This window comes from Malus domestica, chromosome 08, assembly GCF_042453785.1.
Source record: "Malus domestica chromosome 08, GDT2T_hap1".
In the NCBI taxonomy this organism is placed as follows: domain Eukaryota; kingdom Viridiplantae; phylum Streptophyta; class Magnoliopsida; order Rosales; family Rosaceae; genus Malus; species Malus domestica.
In genome coordinates, this window is record NC_091668.1 from 12,655,659 (window position 1) to 12,676,629 (window position 20,971).

The window sequence follows — 20,971 nt, forward strand, 5'->3', positions numbered from 1 at the left end:
ATTACATAAATGATGTAGTTGTCAAAACCAAGAAGAGAACCGATCACTTGAAGGATTTACGAATGATGTTCGACAAACTACAGCACTACAACCTCAAGATGAACCCATTCAAGTATGCATTTGGCGTCACTTCCGGGAAGTTCCTCGGATTCATTATCAAGCATCGTGGCATTGAAGTGGACCAATCGAAGATTAAGGCCATTCAAAGCATGCCCGAACCAAGAAACTTACATAAGCTAAAAAGTCTACAAGGGCGGCTAGCCTTCATCAGACACTTCATCTTTAACCTCGCTGGACACTGTTAACCCATCAGTTGACTCATGAAGAAGGACATTCCGTTCATATGGGATGACGTATGTCGCAATGCCTTTGAAATCATAAAAAGGTACCTAGCAAGCCCACCAGTCTTAGGAGCTTTTGTGCCTGGAAAGCCGCTCATCTTATACATTGCCGCACAAGAGGGTTTCATTGGAGCACTCTTGGCACAAGAAAATGAAGACCAAAAGGAAATAGCACTCTACTACCTAACTAGAACTCTCATTGGTGCCGAGCATAACTACTCACTAATCGAGAAGATGTGCCTTACCCTAGTATTTGCCATCCAAAAGCTAAAATACTACATGCATGCTTACACCATCCACTTGGTTGCTAAAACTGACTCGATCAAGTACATTTTGTCCAAACCGGTTCTGACAGGGCGACTAGCTAAATGGGTGTTACTTCTCAACTAACACGAGATCTTCTATGCCTCAACTAAAGCCGTCAAGGGAAAAGCCCTAGCGGACTTCCTTGCTAATCATCCAATCCTAGCTGATTGGAAAATCTCAGACGACTTGCCTGACGAGGAGGTGTTCTACATTGACATCTTCCCGACATGGACAATGTTCTTCGACGGATCCGCACTAGCAGACGGAGTAGTATTCATGTCACCACAAAGACAAGTACTACCCTATTTCTTCCGATTAAGCGAGCTAGGCTCCAACAATGTCGCCGAGTACCAAGCACTGATTATTTGACTCCAAATGGTGATTGACATAGAAATCACAATGCTAGACGTGTATGGCGACTCCAAGCTCATAATTAATCAACTTTTGACTAAATATGAAGTAAAGAAAGATGATCTCGTCCCATACTTTCAGCTAGCAACTCAACTGCTACAAAAGTTTGAGGCCGTGATGCTAGAACATGTGCTAAGAAAAAAAATCAAATGGCGGATGTTTTCGCTAACTTAGCCTCAAGTATGGGGTTAGGAGAAGACGAAGCTGCGGACGTGCCAGTTTGCCAAATATGGGTGATCCCGCTTGTCATTGAAATGTTACTAGATGATACAAGTGCCAACTCATTACTTCCAGTCAACACTGAAGAATGGAGATAGCCACTGATCGACTACTTGGAGCATGGAAAGCTTCCAGATGATCCTAGACACCTGTCTGAAATACGTCGACGAGCACCTCGCTTCCTCTACTACAAAGAAACACTTTACCGACGCTATTTTGAATGAGTACTTCTAAGATGACTAGGTGAGGAAGAAGTCGATCAAGCTATAAAAGAAACACACTTAAGCTTATGTAGAGCACATCAATCTAGACCGAAGCCACACTTCCAGCTCAAAAGAATGGGTTACTATTGGCCAAGCATGGTGAAAGATTGCCTGGAATACGCCAAAATGTGCCAAGCCTGCCAATTTCATGCCAACTTCATACATCAACCCCTTGAACCATTACACCTTACGGTTGCTTCATAGTCGTTTGGTGCATGAGGATTGGACGTCATAGGACCAATCACACCAAAGTAATCTGTAGGAGAATTTTACATCTTAGTTGCAACAGATCACTTCTCAAATTGGGCTGAAGTTGTACCCCTAAGGGAAGTCAAAAAGGAAATTGTTGTCTATTTCATCAAGGAGCATATCATCCACCGATATAGTGTGCCTCGCTACATCATCACTGACAACGAAAAACAATTCTCCAACCGACTCATGGATAAGCTCTGTGAGAAATACAAATTCAAGCAGCACAAGTCTTCCATGTATCATGCTCCGGCCAACAGTCTCGCGGAAGCATTTAACAAATCGTTGTGCAACCTCTTGAAGAAGGTAATCGGTTGAACAAAAAGAGACTAACACGAAAGAATAAGCGAAGCACATTGGGTATATAGGATGACACATAGAACTCCTACCTAAGCCACGCATTTTTCTCTCGTATATGGCGTGGAAGTTGTTCTGCCACTCGAAAGTCAAATCCCCTCACTAAGGATGGCTATACAATGAGGCTTGACTAAAGAGGAAAATGCAAAGCTATGACTTCAAGAGTGGGAAGCACTTCACGAAATGAGGCTCAAAGCTCAACAATACTTGGAATGCTACCAAGCACAGCTATCCAAAGCATGCAACATGAAGGTCTGCCCAAGGTCTTTCCAAACTAGAGATCTTGTCTTGGCATTACGAATGCCTATCATCATAACTCACAAGACAAAAAGTAAGTTCACATCAAAGTGGGATGGACCTTACGTAATAGAAGAGGCATACACTAACAGCGCTTACTTAATCATAGAGGAAGACAGCTTAAAGATCAGCCCCATCAATGGCAGATTCTTGAAGCATTACTACCCCTAAACCAAACAAGCAATGCTCTTCGCTTGCATGAGCCTAAACTACATACGACACAATGCTCCTCGCCTTCATGAGCCTAAACTGCATACGGCACAATGCTCCTTGTTCGCACGAGCTTAAAAGGTGACACCCAACGCTCTTGGTCTCCAAAAGCATAAACTGTGTACTGCAAAACAAAAAGAAAAATTACCATCAAAATCACCATAAAAATAAAATAAAATAAAAAAATCCATCATTACGTCATGACTTGATCCCTCCTCAACCGAGGGTATGTAGGCAATTTGAAACTTCAAAAACTTCAAGTACAGTCACATCATCAACAAAAACATAAACACTTTGAAGAATAAAGAGCAAATTCAAAATATGAATACTTTATTTCTTTAAAGGAAGAATTGGGCTACAAAGCCTTATTGCAGAATGAGCAAAAACAAAGAAGGCTTAAAGTACAAAAATGGAAGACACTACTTGAAAGTTATGTCCCTAAAACTATGGCAACGATTTTCAAGCAAGCCTTCCGAAGTCTTCAAAGTCTCCACATCAGTGGGGGACAAGGTGGGCACTTCCATGGCCGCGTCTTTCTCTTGCTATAGGCGTGAAATCTCATCTTGATACTGAGAAAATATAACTTCCTGCTCCGAGAGAACACCTTAAAGTCGTGATGCTTCAATTGCGAACTGTTATTGTTCATGCTCCAACGCTTCTAGACACACATAAACGGAAGCTAAAGAAGTCCCTATGACTTGATAACCTTCTGAAGTAGCTTGCTGTGAAGACGAACCTGGGCAATTGATAAGTCTATTGCCACAAGTTGCTTATCTCTAACCTCTAGATTCAACTTCTTATAAGAAATAGCATGCAAGGAAGAATACTCAGTTGAGGCAACCATAAGTTTGGAAATCTTGACTCTCAAGAGTGAGGAATCAACGTTAAGGTTGTCAATCGAAGAAACAAACTTCGACAAATCCTCCTTGAGCAACGCAAGGTCCTCCAATGGGCACTTTGAAATCCTCTTCTCAATATGGCTCTTGATATCCATGGCCGCACGAAGGTTGATGCGATGGATAAGCCGCTCAGTGCCACTAAGGTCTGGCCCTCTAAGAAAGATCTTGGAGCTAGCTGGTAAATGTATGGGACGCATGACGGGCTCTTGCATACCTACACCTACACACGGCAAACTTGGGCAACTTGGCGGATTCGTACCAAGCTCTGCACCGTGCGGATCCCCAATCTCCTCGTCTATAGGTAGATTACCTCCAAATAGCATCTTTGTAAAAGAATGAAGGCCCATGTTCGCCAAGTCAAAAGAACGAGAAGGCCCAGCCTAAAGAAGACAAAGAAAAGTGTTAGAAACAAAAGCTAAACCAATGAAAGAATAAAAAATCATAAGAAATAAGGAAATACATACATCTTTCTTAAATGACACACGGCCATCAAACTGACGAGGCCTAAACACTTTCTTCTTCTTATGATAGAAATTAACAGCACTGTCATCCAGAGCACCTTCATGGGTCGCTTATTCAAAACTTGTTGACGCTGCTGCAATTCATCTTCATGCGAATCAACTTCGTCATCCACCTCTTCAGAAGTATCCGAATGATGAGAAGACAAGTTTGGGCATTGAGGAACTAAAGTCACAGGTCCATCTTGCAAAGAAGCTACAGTCGTACAATCAAAAGGTACCAACTGTATAGGAACCGCAGAACAACCCTCTCTCGGCGTATCATTGCGTGAACGAGAAGAATTGGTGCCACTTGGCGTCCCCAAGTCTTCATGGTGTACCTTTGACCATCAACCTATGTAGACATGGATCGCTGGCTTGCTCTTGAACTTGCCCTTAGCCGGTAGAGTGATAAAAGTATTTGTGCATGCACAGGTATAAGACTCCCAATGCATATACACGGCTTGCAAGAATTCCAACTATGCATTTTTCTTCAGCTTGCCTAGACATGTTGGACAAAACCAAATTGCCTGCTGAAACGGTGAGGACTATACGACTGAACAATACATCAGTCTCCTTGCCGCAAAGAAACATACCCCTAGTAAAGACTTGTGAGATAAGACAAGTCTGAGAAACGAAGGTGATCTATGAGACATCTTCGCGTCGAGCCAACTCTCGCTAGATGGTCCATCCTCAAACCATCCCAGCTGCTAAACAACACTCGCGCTTGCAAATCATCAAGGCTATTTGCAGAAAGCACGTTATAGTACTTTGTCATCAAAAGCCCTAGGTTGACTAAAGTTGTTGAAAAAGACCCCGACTTGTCTAAAGTTGACAAAGAAAAATGAGTGCCAAAATACTCACCCAACCAACTGTACATATAGTGGTAGGGAAGTACTGCAGCATGATCTTCGATACTCGTCGAGTTCGAAACAACACTCAAGCCATCATAAATATTGGCTAAAACTGGAATAGCAAGGCTGAAAGATTCACCTGTAGCCATCTTGAGAGCCACTTTGAAGACTTCAGGGCAGATAAAGTTGACGTCGTCTTTGGGGAAAACAAATTTACAAAGCCAACAAGCTAAGAAATCAGCTAGGTAAGATTCTTCCACGTGCTCTAACGCTACGCCATGATCCTCAAACGCTTTCAACTTGGTAGGGGCATGACACCTAGTTGAACCAAAATAATCTCAATGGCCTATTCCTCTTCTACAAGTCCTGAAGATTTCAAAATTCAGATCTTGGGTTCATTTGGTTTTTGCAAAATATGAATTCATAAGCACAAAATCTCAAAACTTTCCTAAAAATTCTTCAAATGATGATTTTTTTTTTTTTTTTTGAAAAATAGAGAACTAACTGACCATCTTCTTCCTTGATGAAACAATTGAGAAAGAAAGCGAATCAGCTTTGAATATGATGAAGACTTTGTTCTTCCTCCCCAACTCCTCCATAACTCCCAGAAGAGAAATTTTCATGCCACCTCTTTCCAGCGTCTGCAAAAAAGATATCAAATTTAAAAACGAATTCCAAAAACAAAGCAAGATAGTGCATTTGGATGTTGGTTTAGGTGCAGAGGCGGTGGAGGGACGGTGGGTCGGTGGAGTAAGCAATGATGATGAGGATGGATGGTGACAGGTACGGGTGGGCTGCCAATTTGAGGGTTTGGGTTAGTTTGGTCGAGTTGCGGCCAGCTAAAGCTAGAGACTTGAGAGGGGATGTGGGTGTGTTGAGAAATATGACAAATCAGATGGGGAAAATCAGGGTTTTGATGGAGAAGAAAAAGATGAAAGGAGATAAACCTAGACCCACCCTTTGTCACTCTGCATGCCCTCAACCCACTCTGATACTATGATGAGACTAATGGAACACCCTTTCTACGATGGCTGACACGTGCATGGGAGAAATGGTGGTAATTTCGTAAATAAATCAAAATTTCCAATTTGAAGTGAAGAGGCGGTGGCAATTTTGTAAATAACTCAAAATCCATCACAAAACACTGTTCAATTGGACAGTGCAATTAGAATCCCTTCTTTAGACAAAAGTAATGTGTAGCCCACAAAGGTAATTAGGGTTTCACGTAGCTGCACATGTACAAATTGTTCAGGGATCATCAAGACGTCCAGTAAATTAATAAATTCATTGTACATTTATATGATAACACGTTTATTAATTAGGATTTACGTGAACTTACATAATATGGAGCATGGAGTCAAAGACGTAGGTTGGCGGATTTGGGTGTGGGTGGTGTTGAATTATAAGTCTATAGCTGATTAGAAATAAGTTGTGATGTTAATATGTGTATGCACTTAGATTAAATACTAAGTGAGAAGGTATATAAATGTAAAGGCCATGAGTGCCATGTGTGATGATCTTAGCTATTGGCTAAATGAGTGGCTGAGATATGTTTTTGAATGTTTTGATCCAGCTCAGTTTTTTTGTTGTAAAGCTATATCTCTCTTTGCACGTTGTGTGTGAGTGGTGTGGCAACTAATGAGAAATCATTCCTCTGTGTCTTTGCAGAAGGAAGAAACCACCACGTTCTTCTCTCCCTGTTTTCTCTGAAACTTCATATTCTCTTCTCTCCTTCAAATTAACTCAATCAAACGTTAACATGGCCTCAGAGCCGGTTTCGATCAACTAAGTCTGGGCGTGAAGCTGTGAAATCATTGAGCTAAGTCAAAGCTCGGTGGAGGTCGCCGGAGTTCCATTTGAGGAGAAAATCAATAGTCGGAGCAAGATGTCTGGATCTGGAAGCTTGGAGGTGAGAACTCCAATTTTCTGGAGGATTAAGATGGTAATGATCTTCAAATCGCTTAGGTTATGGAATCTGGTGGAGAAAGGGATTACAACCCCTGACTCGAAGAAGAAGAAAGAAGCTGAAGGGTCATCGGACGATGCAGTTGATGAAGAAATGACTGTTGTGTTCATGAAGGATGCGAAGGCTCTAGGAATCATCCAGAATGCAGTCTCGGATCAAATCTTCCCACGAATCGCCAATGCCGAGTCAGCTAAGATGGCATGGGATTTGTTGTACGGAGAATATCATGGTGGTGATCAGGTACGATCTGTGAAATTACAGAATCTTAAAAGAGAATTTGAATATGCTAGGATGCGAGATGATGAGTCTTTACCTAGTTATCTTACAAGGTTGAATGAACTAATTAATCAGATGAGAACATTTGGTGAATCTCTTTCAAATAAGAGACTCGTCCAGAAGGTTCTGATTAGTCTCAGTAAACCTTATGATTATATTTGTTTGGTTATAGAAAATACAAAGAGTTTAGAGACTGTAGAATTACAGGAAGTAGTTGCAATCTTAAAAAGTCAAGAATAATGGTTTGATCTGCATACTGTTGATACTACTGGGAAAGCATTCTCATCTTTCTCAGTGAGTCCAAATGAGCAAAATAGGGGTGGAGTTCAATCTGGTTCATCTCAGTTCCAGAAGAATTGGAATCATAAGGGTAATAAATGGGATCCAAAACTCAAGTTTCAGCAGAAATTTCCTGCTAATTCTGCACATAATGCACAATCAATGGGTCAAATAGGTACAAAACCATAGTGCAGGGTATGTTCTAAGTTTCACTTTGGGGAATGTAGATATAAGGAGAACCCTAAATGTTACAACTGTGAAAAATTTGGACACTGGGCTAGAGAGTGCACAGTAGGCAAATCAGTGCAAAAGGCAAACAGTGCTAATCAAGTAGATGTGACAGGGAATCTATTTTATGCAAATAATACAATCACTAAATCAAAGGTGAATGGAGAATGGTATGTTGACAGTGGTTGTAGCAACCATATGACAGAGGATTCAAAATTATTAATAGACATGAAGACAAATGTGGTTGGCAAAGTTCAAATTCCCATAGGAGAACTAATGAATGTGGCAGGTTTTGGTACACTTGTGATAGACACAAGCAAAGGCAGAAAATATGTCAAAGAAGTAATGTACTTACCTGGGTTGAAGGAAAACTTGCTAAGTGTGGGTCAGATGGATGAACACGGTTACTACCTGGTGTTTGGGGGGAAAATGTGTAGCATCTTTGATGGACCTTCTCTGGATTGTCTGGTACTCAAAGTTGAAATGAAAAAGAATAGGTGTTATCCTTTGACACTGGTACCAAATGATCAGGTTGTACTGAGAGCAAGTATTTCTAAGTCTACTTGGGTATGGCACAAGAGACTAGGCCATGTGCATTTTAGAGGTCTTCAACAGCTCAAGAACAAAGAAATGGTGCATGGACTGCCAGTTTTATAAGAAGTGGATGAAGTTTGTGAAGGTTGTCAGTTTAGGAAGCAGCAGAGAAAGTGGTTTCCAAAGAATCAGGCATGGAAAGCAAGCAAACCTCTAAAGTTGATACATGTAGATCTATGTGGTCCTATGCAAAATGACTCTCTTGCGGGTAACAAATACTTTATGCTTCTTGTAGATGACTGAATAAGAATGATGTGGGTTTATTTTCTGAAATACAAGTCAGATGCTTTGATCTATTTTAGAAAATTCAAATCCATGGTGGAGTTACAAAGTGGTTTTAAAGTAAAATGTCTGAGAAGTGACAGAGGGGGTGAATTCACATCCAGTGAGTTTAACAAAATGTGTGAAGATGTAGGGATTCAAAGATAGCTTTCTATGGCTTATACTCCACAACAAAATGGAGTGGTAGAGAGGAAGAACATGGCTGTAGTTGAATTGGCAAAAGCTATGCTTCATGACAAAGGATTACCTTACTATTTGTGGGCAGAATCTGTACTCACAGCTGTTTACATACTGAATAGGTGCCCTACAAGAGCTCTTGGAGATGTAACTCCATTTGAAGCATTCAGCGGTCGAAAACCTGGAATTGCACACCTTAGAATCTTTGGTTGTTTATGTTATGTACACACACCAAGTGAGTTGAGACAGAAACTAGATGCAAAGAGTGTCAAGGGCATATTTGTAGGTTATGCAACCTGTGAAAAGAGGTACAGAGTGTATGACCCTCTTAATGAAAAGCTTATACTCTCAAGAGATGTAGTGTTTGATGAGAATGCAGCTTGGGAATGGAAGAAAGCCTCTGACAATTATGTAACTGTGTTGAGTCATGATGAGTTATTTGAGATGCCTAAAAGTATTTCATCAGAGACAACTCCAAAAGGTCGTGACTATGTTTAACACCAAGTTTGGTATCTTCTCATGAATCAGTAAGTGATGTGAGTAGTAACATGAGAAATACTCAAGCCTTTGATCACACTCCATTGAGATGGAAGAATCTGGATGATGTTCTAGCACAATGCAATCTCTGCATTATGGAACCTAAAAAGTTTGAAGAGGCAGGTAAAGATGAATCATGGATGAAGGCTATGAAAGATGAATTGTCAATGATTGAGAAGAATGAAACATGGGAGCTAGTGAACAGACCAAGTGATAAACCTATAATTGGGGTTAAGTGGGTGTTCAAGACCAAGCTTAATCTTGATGGGACAGTGCAAAAGAATAAGGCAAGGATGGTAGCCAAGGGATATGCTCAGAAACCAGGTGATGATTATAATGAAACATTTGCACCTGTAGCTAGACTTGATACAATTCGGACTCTATTTGCTTTGGCAGCTCAAAAGAGTTGGAAACTATACCAACTAGATGTGAAGTCTGCTTTTCTAAATGGACTACTTGAAGAAGAGGTTTATGTAGAACAACCAGATGGGTTTGTGATTAAGGGGAGTGAAGACAAGGTGTACAAGCTTCATAAAGCTTTGTATGGTCTAAAACATGCACCAAGGGCCTGGTATAGTGAAATTGATACCTATTTTGCTCGCTGTGGATTTGTGAAAAGTCAAAGTGAAGCTACTCTTTACATCAAGGCAAGGAGATGAGAAATTCTAATTGTTTCAATCTATGTGGATGACATAGTGTATACTGGAAATAGCAATAAGATGTTGAAGGAGTTCAAGGAGGACATGATGATAAGATATGAAATGACAGATTTGGGACTTCTTCACCATTTTCTTGGTATGGGAGTCATTCAAACTCACACAAGCATATTTATCCACCAAAGAAAGTATGCAGCCTCCTTGTTGGATAAGTTTGGTTTGAGTGAATGTAAATATGTGTTCACACCTCTTGTTTCATCAGAGAAGTTATGCAAAGATGATGGCAGTGGTTCAGCAAATGAGGAACAATATCAAAGAATTGTGGGAAGTTTGTTGTATCTCATAGCCACTCGGCCAGATATAATGTATGCCGCAAGTCTTTTAGCCCGATTCATGCACTTTCCTTCAAACAAACACTTTGGAACAACCAAAAGAGTGCTTAGATACATCAAAGGAACATTAGATTATGGTCTGGAGTATGTAAAAGGAAATCATGCAATGCTAATCGGATTCTGTGATAGTGATTAGGGAGGATCTGTTGATGACAGCAAAAGCACTTCTGGTTATGCATTTTCTTTTGGCAGTGGAGTGTTCTCATGGGTCTCTGTGAACCAAAATTTTGTAGCACTCTCTACTACAAAAGCAGAGTATATCAGTGTTTCTAAGGCAACTGCTCAAGCTATTTGGCTTCGGTTTGTTCTTGAAGATTTTGGTGAGTTACAAACTGAAGCAACCCTAGTGCATTGTGACAACACTGCTGCAATTGCAATCACCAAGAATCTTGTGTTTCATCAGAAAACTAAACGCATTGACATGAGGTATCATTTTATCAAAGATGCATTACAAGAAGGCATCATTGATCTGATCTATTATCCCACAGAAGAACAATTGGCAGATATCTTCACAAAACCTCTCACCAAAGATCGATTTAATCTTCTCAGAAGCAAACTTGGAGTGAAATCAGCTTTAGACTTAAAGGGGAGTGTTGAATTATAAGTCTATAGCTGATTAGAAATAAGTTGTGATATTAATATGTGTATGCACTTAGATTAAATACTAAGTGAGAAGGTATATAGATGTAAAGGCCATGAGTGTCACGTGTGATGATCTTAGCTATTGGCTAAATGAGTGGCTAAGATCTGTTTTTGAATGTTTTAATCCAGCTCAGTTTTTTTGTTGTAAAGCTATATCTCTCCACATTGTGTGTGAGTGGTGTGGCAATTAATGAGAAATCATTCCTCTGTGTCTTTGCAGAAGGAAGAAACCACCACGTTCTTCTCTCCCTGTTTTCTCTGAAACTTCATCTTCTCTTCTCTCCTTCAAATTAACTCAATCAAACGTTAACAGGTGGCAAGGGATTCGGCAGGCTATTGCAGATGGCGAGAGGTGAGGGTTGTTTGGTTTTCGATAATGAAGTGATAGCGGAGGCTGCTGCAATCCACGGCGCCTTGCTTTTCAGCAACGCTGGTTGTCACTCTGGAATTTGGTCCCTTGCTTCGCATTTGAGAGAGAGAGAGAGAGAGAGAGGGGGTTGGATGGGATTTGGGGTGAAGTCCGCAGGGTGGCAATCTTGCTGCTTATGCGATTGCATCACACGCTGCCTTGCATGGTGTCTCTTTTTTGTGGGATGCTATTGGCCTCGAATGGGGATTGGGGGTGGGGATTGGTGTGAAGTTATTGTTTGTGAGAGATTTTTCAATGCGATCGGTACACGAATATACACCACTTGTCATTAAACAAATGGTGTGATATGTGTACTAAAAAAATTAATAACTTAAAAAATAAAATTTCTCACCATTCCTATTAAAACACGTGGTGTACCACTTGTGTTCCCATCACAACTAAAAATTTCTCCTTGTTCATCCCATAGGGTGGCAATCTTGCTGCTTATGCGATTGCTTCACACACTGCCTTGCATGGTGTCTCCTTTTTGTGGGATGCTATTGGCCTGGAATTTCTGTTTAACACTCTAACAAAAGGTTCTAAAAGATGTTAAACTCTAGTTGGGCGGCAGGTTGGGGCCTATCATCTATACGGCTAGATGGGGCCTAGGCGGATTTAAGTAAGTCTATTATATTTCGTATAAATAAGTGTCTGCTTATACTTAAAATATATATAGTTTCATCATAAACTACAAAATAGAATGACACATATATTATGAAGTATTGGAACATAATGAAAACATGGGAAATAAGCATATAATGTGTGTTTATCTAAGTATTGAACAAGTTTCTTACAATTTATTGAAAAAATAAAATGCAAAATTAAAGTTATCTCATTTTTTATCTAAGTGAATTGTAACCTAATCAGGTGTGTATTAATTAGTAGAAAGGAAAGACACTGGTGGAAGAAAAATAATAATCATTAAACTAATCTCATGGTGTGTACTAATTAGTAGAAAAAATAATTATGGGAGCTTTAAATATAAAAAAAAAGTAATAAAAGTTTTATATTTTAAACTTGTCATGTGATCATTGGATTGTAGTGCAACTCAGAAAAATCTAGCGGCAAGTAAAGCCCTACACAAGTTTTTCTCCGTAACGAGAGAGGGGCTGTTAATTTATATTTGGTTGCCAAAAACATGTGCAATATGAAAATGTTCTGTGCATCTTGCTATGTCTTATGGGTAATCATGCAATATGGCACTGTGGCTTTATTTAAGTGGTCCAAAAAACACACGACGCAATCTTTTGCTGCTGTCACATTAGATCATAAGGAAACTGGGGGATAGTTAAGTGGTATGGACCATGATCATCGGTCACAAACTCATAGCCATGATAGGGTTGCACCCCATATTTAGAACCCTTTGCCATCCTACCAAAGTATATTCATAAATATATATTCAAAAGCTTTACTAATCTTCGAGGAATCTTTGACATGATGCAAAAGAAGAACAAGCAGAAAAAGAACATTAATTTAGACAAAATATTTTACACTTGGGTGCCAAAGTTATTCTTTTACTTTTTTTTTTTCCTTCTTTCTTTTCCTTAATGTTTTCTCTTCTAAGCAATTTGATGGTTTTTGTGTGGACCAAAGTCCACTCATGGCAATTATATATCATACTGTGACATAATATAGAGGCATAGTCTATGTCGAAACACACCAAAGCCTACTATGGTGTCACTCACTTTGGTTGAAAAAATATCCTCCAATTTGAACTATTTTTTAACCCTTTTGCTGACCACCTGGTCCGATTTGAAGGATTAATTACTTTGTGGTACAAAGATTATACATTAGCATAAATACTATAAACAAAACAAAAGGTTGTTCTTTGTCTTTGAAGGTGATTTTAAGATCCGCTTGTTAGGCTGCTGGGATGGGATCTTTCTTATTAACATGAGAGCTTGGAGTGTGTTTAATTTGACCTTAGCAACAAAGCTTAGCAAAATGAGTTAAACGCACGGTAAAAAGTTCCACTTTCTTAATTTCCTTGTACGCATGCGCATGGCCAAAGATTTTTGTGTCATACGCGAGCGGATTGATTAGTTTGTTGGGTTTAAAGTCAATGGATGAGAGTTGCTAGATATGTTTTGTACATTAAGGATGTGTTTGTTTGGACTCACCAGCTTTAACTGGTTTGGATCGGACTAAATGTCACTGTAATCACATGTTTGTTGCACACACGGACTAGCTTTAATGAGACTAGCCTACACTAAACCCGACTAAACGATTCGCTAGCGAGACCCCCCAAAATCGGGCGGGTTGCTCAAACAACCTATGTTCCACTTCGCCCCTCCCATTTTCAAACCTAGATCCCGCAAAATTTGAAAGAAAAAAAAATGCAGTCATTCCACTTTTCAAAACCATATCCAACCCCCAAAATTCGAATCCAAAAAACTAAACCCAAAAAACACAAAACATAAAACTTCATGATCGCAAACCTTCCCCATCTCCTACCTTTAAGCCAATCACACATGCACCCTGCTCCCAACTCTTAAATTTTCACTACATTTCTTGCTCTGTGTTTTGATTTTGAAGATTTGCAGTAGATTATGAAGTTGTGAGAGGAAGTGAAGAGGGAGAGAGGGGAGAGGGAGTTGGACAGGAAAAGAGAAAGGGATTGGAGAGGAAGAAAAAGATGGGGAGATAGTTTGACCACAAAAATAAGGAGAGAAATAGTTCTAAAAAATGGAAAACAAAACGAAAAATTTTAAAAATAGAAAGTGAATTTTTTTTTCTTTGAACAAACGATATTATCTACATTGAGACCATCTCTAATCCTTGGAGTAAAACCTAAAATTTTTAACTCAGAAAATTTAGGTTTTAACCCATAAACAGTTTTTCTCCTCCAACACTTCTGGTTAAATTTTTTAGCCCAAGGTTATTAAAGAATAAATTTAGGCTAATTTCTTTTAAGTAAATATATATATATATATATATATGTATGTATATAGCCTAATTAAATTTTATGAACATTTTAACCTAAAAATATTTAAATTCAGATAAATACTGAAAAATCACTAAATTTGATTGAATATTAAGTTAAATAACTTTTTAAATTATTTTAGCTGTTGAATTTAAATTTGGATCATTAGATCAGTTTTTATACCATTGAGTTTGATCATTTGAATTTGTGCCCTTGGATTACGCAAAAGAGCCGTTAGGCTCATTCTTCCTTCCAACAAGTGGCTAACATGGCCGCATGCGGGGGTTGGGAGACATGTTAGGCTTGGCGCGTGCCGCACGCCCTTGCCTGGAGGGTGAGCTTCAATACCTCTTTCTCACTCAGTCAATTTTGAGACTTACTCCGAGGGTTGGAGTTGGTCTAAGAGGATGGGAGGAGTGGGCTAAGCTACACAATAAACTAATAATAATGTGGTTCAAATTCTCCTTTGACGATAATTGAACCTAAGACCTCTCACTTACAAGTGAAGAGGAATACCACTGGACCTAGTACTAAGTGGCAAAAAGTGAATTAATTTTTATTATTTTTATTATCCTACTCTATAGACCGATCTTACACCAAACTTCACTAAGTTAGTATACCTTAGTCTATTCTAAGCCAATCCAGTTTAATCCCTGAAACTAATCTAGTCCGAAATAGTCCGGTGCAACATACACATCCTAAAGGTATGTTTCAGGACCAAAAACCTCTTCGCTTTCCAAATTTATCACATTCACCATCTGCATGGTTGCTAAAAGGTAATGGCAGATACAAATACAAACTGTAGAGAGCTGAGAGTGCCTTCTCTGTATGGCAACGTATGATGCTTAAATTGTCAAACTTTGAATGTAAACCGATGATTAGGATAATTATTATCATAATGTATGTTTCAGATTCACAGTCTGACTACATAATTCTTTGTCTAGCAACAAAATATTTCTCGGGATATATAAGAAATTTGTTATTGAAAATTTATTAGACCAGAGTAGTTCTATGAACCTTCCAACAATTAAAAGCTGGAGGCATCTTCAAGGCCAAGGTTCTCATACAAGGGAGCAACTGGATCTCTCCACTATAACCATGGAAGACTTTGGATTTATATTCTCCTTCTAAATCAAATTCAATTACAAAGAAAGCATGTATCACAAAGAACATGGATCAATGGCCGAAATTGAATGTCATAGGCTATTCGATGATCAAAACTCTTGCTCGGCGAGTGTCTGGTTCAAGGCTCCAAATTAACCAAATTTTAGAGTAACAATCACTTCCAGATCTTGACAACTTATCGTGACTAGCCGAAGCTTGTAACACTTGACACAGCCAAAGAAGAAAATGTCCTTCATGTGATGGTAGAGTCATCCTCTTGTTCTCCATCATGTTCCATAACTCCAGTGTCTGCAATTCTTTTCCCCAAATAATATCAAATATGATATCATGCAGCAACACTAGCACCAGTAAAGGATTGTTTCTCTGGTACGTAAAATGGGAACAAACATCCGAACGACTTAAGAGAGTAGTGGTCTCCAAGCAAATAATGTAACAAACATTACATAAGCACAAATAGAGTAGAATTGACCTGCCTGGAAACAGCCAATGACCAGCAGTGAAGTATATATAGGATGGAAAACGCAAGAATGAATTTTTTTTCCGTTGCAGCTCAATTCATGAACACATTCACCTTCGCTTCATGCTCCAAGTGCCCAAACTCTAACAGAATCATCACTGACAGATGAGAGGAACCTAACAGAAGGATCCCAGCACACAGAATAAATAGGCTTAGTGTGCCCCTACATATAACAAATGCTGTTAGGAAGTTGCTAAAATACATAAACCTAGGCTACAAGAATTACAGTTTTGCAGAGAAACAAGCGTCTCAACGTCCAATAGCATTTGCAGGACTTGTAATGACCCAAAGGCTCATCAATGTTGCATATAGAGAACTCAAAAGATAATGTTGCGTGCGCAAACAATGTTAATGATAGCACAACTGTTAGAATGATCACACAGAATATATGGTGAAAGAAAATGTAAAATTGATCCGTAAAGAATGCCGACAGGGTTGTCTCCACATGTACAACATACTCTAAAGCTGTGGCAAGAAATCTTCCTAGACGGGGTTCAAATCTCACCTGCCTATTACCACCCTAATATGTTCACACATTATTAAAGAATAATACCAAACTGTGAACAATCTAAAAAACCCCCACTACCTCACCCCAATCAACTTCTGTACACAAGATTTTACCTTAAAACACTCTTGAACAAAAGCCACTGTAATTCTCCAGTACCGTATCTCACTACCCGCATCACACGAACAGATGTGTTCATCATTGTTTGGGTGAAAATATACTGACAGGACAGGAGCAGAATGTCCCATAGAGGTGCAAAATGAAACAGGCTGCAGATTTAAGACATACAAAAAGTTTTACAAGGCAAGATTACAGAATATACTAGCAAAAGAGGCCGCATGTTGCTGCGGGTTTAAAATTCTGTTTAGACATTAACAACAATGTTTACATCTCTATTTGCATATATATGTACATCCATATTTACAATCCTATTCACACAAACATACTATTCAGAACTTCCGACTCTCTTCATTGAAACTTCAGAGTTTTTTCCCCCCTTGCTTACAAATTGGAATAAACTGTAATTATTGAGGTAATTTTTTTTTAATTGCTAAAAAATTGGATACTTTCTTCAGTTAGTCTTCAAATACATTTAATAAGAAATGTCAAAAACAAATATTGCTGATCTACAAATATTAAGTATGCCATGAAGAGAAAAATAATAATTACAACTTACACATGTTAAAGCAAACATATGAGGAGAAAGTAGACTCTTCAAATTGCTAACCTCACATTTTCCTCTAAGCTAACCACAATAAACTCTTCTACCACAATTCTTAGCATGCACGTATGAATAAAGGTTAGAATTCACATCTTATTGTAAACAGAAATATACTCTCATTCTGCTAAATTGTGAACTGAGGGAGATAAATGCATAGATGTAGGAAAAGAATTATAAACCTTAAAAAATGCAAAAAAGGGTAATCATCCTTTTATAAATGCTTTATTATACTTTGTACCTCATGTTTTCAATACAAATTTAACTTTTGGTCTCAAACCTTTCATTGGCAACCATTTTTTTTTTCCAAAGGTTGTACTGTAGTAACGTATTTCAAAATATCTTGCAATTTGACAATTAGCTTAGTAAAATTTCTTTAAAATGTTTAAAAAATGTTGATAAGCACATGTTGTCAATAAATGGGTCTTTGTCAGGGATATGTAAATTATTACATGTGAGAATGTTGTTCTTATCAATGAGAGACAATAGTTGGGAACCGAGAAAATAAAACTGAGATCATAGAATCTGTTGATGAAAATCTGACAACTCCTTGGAAATTGTTCTGCTCTGCTATTGAAGAACAAATGAGCGGCTAGTAGGACAATTTTGTGTGATGTTTTACTTCGCCCGTATAGAAATGTGAAATCTCATAAACAAATCCATGTTTTATCTTTGCAGCAACTAAATTATAATCATCTTTCTACATGATTGAATGAAGATGGAAAAAGTTAGTAACAAACAGACTATTAAGTTAAAAGACTGGCGACATGTTTAAGATTGCTTATAAAATGGCTAAAAGCTTTTTCTATCAGCGAAAAGCGATTCTAACAATATTTCACAGAAAAACTTAAAAACTCGACCAGTTTTCTAACCTGAGAAAGAATTATAGGACCTCCTTGAGTTTGAAACAGCTTCTCTGCCTTCATCATAACAAATAATTAGAAATTAAATTTAGCTTCAAAATTATTTATTAAAAAAATTAAATTGTATTGGAGTAAACGGAAGATTTATCATATCATACCTTGAAAGGCTCATTGTCCTTCGAAAAACGATTCTGGAGACATATTTCAGCCAAACTAGGAATCCCCTGTTTCAGAAACAGAACAAAACACAGAGTAATGAATATAACCATATTTACATAAGATAAAAAAAAAATCACAAAATATTCTTAACAAAAATAATTATCCGAAGTTCCTTTCAGCGCAAACATAAGGGCCAATCTGGAGATTAACAAATAGGCTTGCTTGTTGCACCATCTTGATGAACTTGACCAAATCATATTCGTCCCTCAAAATAATACTGCAAATTTGAAAAAATAAAAAACCATTGAATTAGCATAAATATATTTGCATTAGAGAGGGCAAAGAAAATGCAAATTTTAAATGTGAATTGCTGATTGCATTACTTTTCCCGGAGAATGTTCATGGCCATTCCAAAACACAAAGGATGACAATCCCAAAACACAGAAGAAAAAAAAACCCTAATACACAGTCCTAAATTTCTTGTTAGGGTTTATCAGAAATTTGTGAATCAAATTCAAATTCCTATCCAAACTCAATAACCAGAAAACCAAACAGAGAATACAAATTCAATAATCCCAAAAGTTATTGAAATCAAACCTATTTCAACTCTAATATAATCCAAAATACCAAATTCGCTCACCTTCAGTCAAAGATTCAGGAAAAAGAAAAAAAATTATATACCTTGATGATAAAGAGTTTGGAAAGCCGCAGAGAAAAACTGGAAAATTCGAGTAACAACTTCTGCTGCAACTAAAAATCAAAGCAGATCAGAAAAGTACACCCAAAGCTTGAAAAAAAATTTAAATCACACACAATCAGAAAAATAGAAAACTCACCAGTAAACGTTTGATCGTATCCTCTCTTCTTGAAGTCAAAAATCAAAACATATCAGAACCACGGAAAAAACAAAAAAAAAAAAATTAAAATCCCATGTGGCAAGAAAACCAAATAACTCACCAAAGAACTTTAGATCGCATAGGCCAAAAAAGGATTCTAATTAAAACCAGATCGACAACCACAACAAAAATTACAGAGTCCATAAATAGAAGGAAAAGCAGATGGAAAATTTTCCAGGAAGAAAACGACCATGGGTAAGAGCGATGTGAAGCAAGAAAACCGCCGTAGTTAATCGGCGAAAAAACCCGACAACGACGGGCAACATGAACAACGGCCGTGTGAAAGAGGAGAAAAAACACCCAAGGTTCTAGAATAAGCAAAAGCTGAGAATGGGGAGAGAAAGACGAACGGAAAGAAAGGGTAATCAATAGACCAGAAGCACCATCGTTGATAAGCACGTGGACAAGATGGAGTTGAAGAGTCCAACACGTGTAAAAGACGATTAACCCTAAGTGATCCTAAAAACTATCAATCCTAAGTGACGTACAGGCCGAGTAATTAAGAACTAACTATGTCCTTCTTGTGATTGACGCGGATGTGCCAACTCGCCATAGAGGTTAATCGAGTGAGTAAGATGAATGTAGTGGTGGTGCAAATTGTGCTTTTGACTTCTAGACCGAGCGACTGTGGCTGAGAAAAGAACATTCTCAGCCTAGGGTTCTAAGAACATGAAGACAAGGTTGCTAATCTCATTGGGAAGTTCAGGAAACTGGGTTCGATGACTTCAACTATGTGAAAATATAAGTGCTTTGAATCAGTATCAGACTGTAAGGAAAAAGATACAAAAAGGAAATGAACGTCTTTATGGTAAAATTGAGATGTGGCAACTCACAACCTTGCTTGCAGTTGCTCTTGCTCTAGCATAGTTTATTTCCGTAAATGTGAACCCTAGCTAAGTCTCACTATCCATGTTTCATTTGGAGTCCGTTTAGTAACCATTTCATTTTTCAGTTTTTAGCTTTTAGTTCTCTTTGTTAGAGATAGAGAGGGAATACACGGGAGAAAAGAGATGAAGAACAGTGGAGGAAGGATGCATGGTGGGTTGGAATGTGGAAGAAATGTATATGGAACGGTACACAAAAATGAAAACCAAAAACTCTTAAACAATTTTAAATAGTTTTCAATTCGAGTTTTTTGTTTCATGCATCCATTTTGCTACCACATACATCCTCTATCGCTAGCGCACAAAATAAAAAATAAAAAATTGTTATTAAACGGGTCCATAGAAAATAAATAGAAAAAGAAAAAAGGAAAAAGAATTATACCCCATATTTCAAGGACAACTAGATAACAAAGTCACTAATGTACCTGTACATTGTGCATCATCAAGAAGTTCATCATCTTCTGCATCGTCTGCAAATTGATCCATATCCATCTACAATCGAACATATTTATCATCAAGTTGATGCACAAAACCGGAAGTCTTGGAACAACATAAATCCGACCATGAATCTGCATGAAATGTAAATAACACAAGATGTATCGTGGTTCACCCCAATGTTTGGGCTACATCCACACTGATTATGGTATTTCTGAGAGGATTGTGAGAGAGAGCTTCTGAGGGTGAGAGGACCTAGGAATTGGCCTCCCCTAATTGTGAGGGTGAGGAGTCCTTTTATAGAATAAGGGCTCCTCACTTATTACACATTTGCCCCTTCCTTTATTACATAATTACATTTAAGTCCCCCGAGTATTTGTACGAGATCTAAATACGGAGACCCTAAGTATGGTATAAACAGTAGTCTCCCAAATTTTCAGTCAAGAGAGTCTTTTGGCTGGAGACTTGAAATTTAGTCCATGTGTGGGCCGAAATAACTAGATGTCGTCTTGAACTGATACTTGATATGAGGCGGTGCTCAAAGCGAAATGATGCTCAACTATTACGTGTTGCGAGGTTGCTCGGCTTATGGCTTATGTTGCCTT

At 38.3% G+C, this 20,971-nt stretch overlaps 2 protein-coding genes across 13 annotated transcripts; one reads left to right on the top strand and one right to left on the bottom strand.

Annotated features, from left to right (window-relative positions):
- Window positions 1-6,788: 6,788 nt before the first annotated feature.
- Window positions 6,789-8,309, top strand: LOC139198037 (uncharacterized). The gene is made up of 3 exons (XM_070826276.1): window positions 6,789-7,284; window positions 7,441-7,599; window positions 7,942-8,309. Exons 1-3 carry the CDS (start codon window positions 6,789-6,791, stop codon window positions 8,307-8,309), a joined length of 1,023 nt encoding a protein of 340 aa, XP_070682377.1.
- A 6,909-nt stretch (window positions 8,310-15,218) lies between these two features.
- On the bottom strand, window positions 15,219-19,343 carry LOC139198334 (transcriptional corepressor LEUNIG-like). Of its 12 annotated transcripts, none has more exons than XR_011583741.1 (8): window positions 19,109-19,341; window positions 18,988-19,015; window positions 18,833-18,901; window positions 18,151-18,428; window positions 18,002-18,049; window positions 16,528-16,680; window positions 15,859-16,069; window positions 15,358-15,677 (listed from the first exon to the last, which is right to left on the bottom strand). XR_011583741.1 is itself a non-coding variant. In XM_070826899.1 (7 exons), exons 4-7 carry the CDS (start codon window positions 18,259-18,261, stop codon window positions 15,968-15,970), a joined length of 414 nt encoding a protein of 137 aa, XP_070683000.1. In that variant the 5' UTR covers window positions 18,262-18,428; window positions 18,833-18,901; window positions 18,988-19,015; window positions 19,109-19,341; the 3' UTR covers window positions 15,219-15,967. The 12 variants fall into 12 exon arrangements, 2 of the variants coding, with proteins under 2 accessions (XP_070683000.1, XP_070683001.1); XR_011583742.1 differs by having other exon boundaries at window positions 15,530-15,752; window positions 15,863-16,069; window positions 18,833-18,892; window positions 18,988-19,012; window positions 19,109-19,343; XR_011583739.1 differs by having other exon boundaries at window positions 15,530-15,752; window positions 15,863-16,069; window positions 18,833-18,895; window positions 18,988-19,012; window positions 19,109-19,343.
- Between the last annotated feature and the right edge of the window lie 1,628 nt (window positions 19,344-20,971).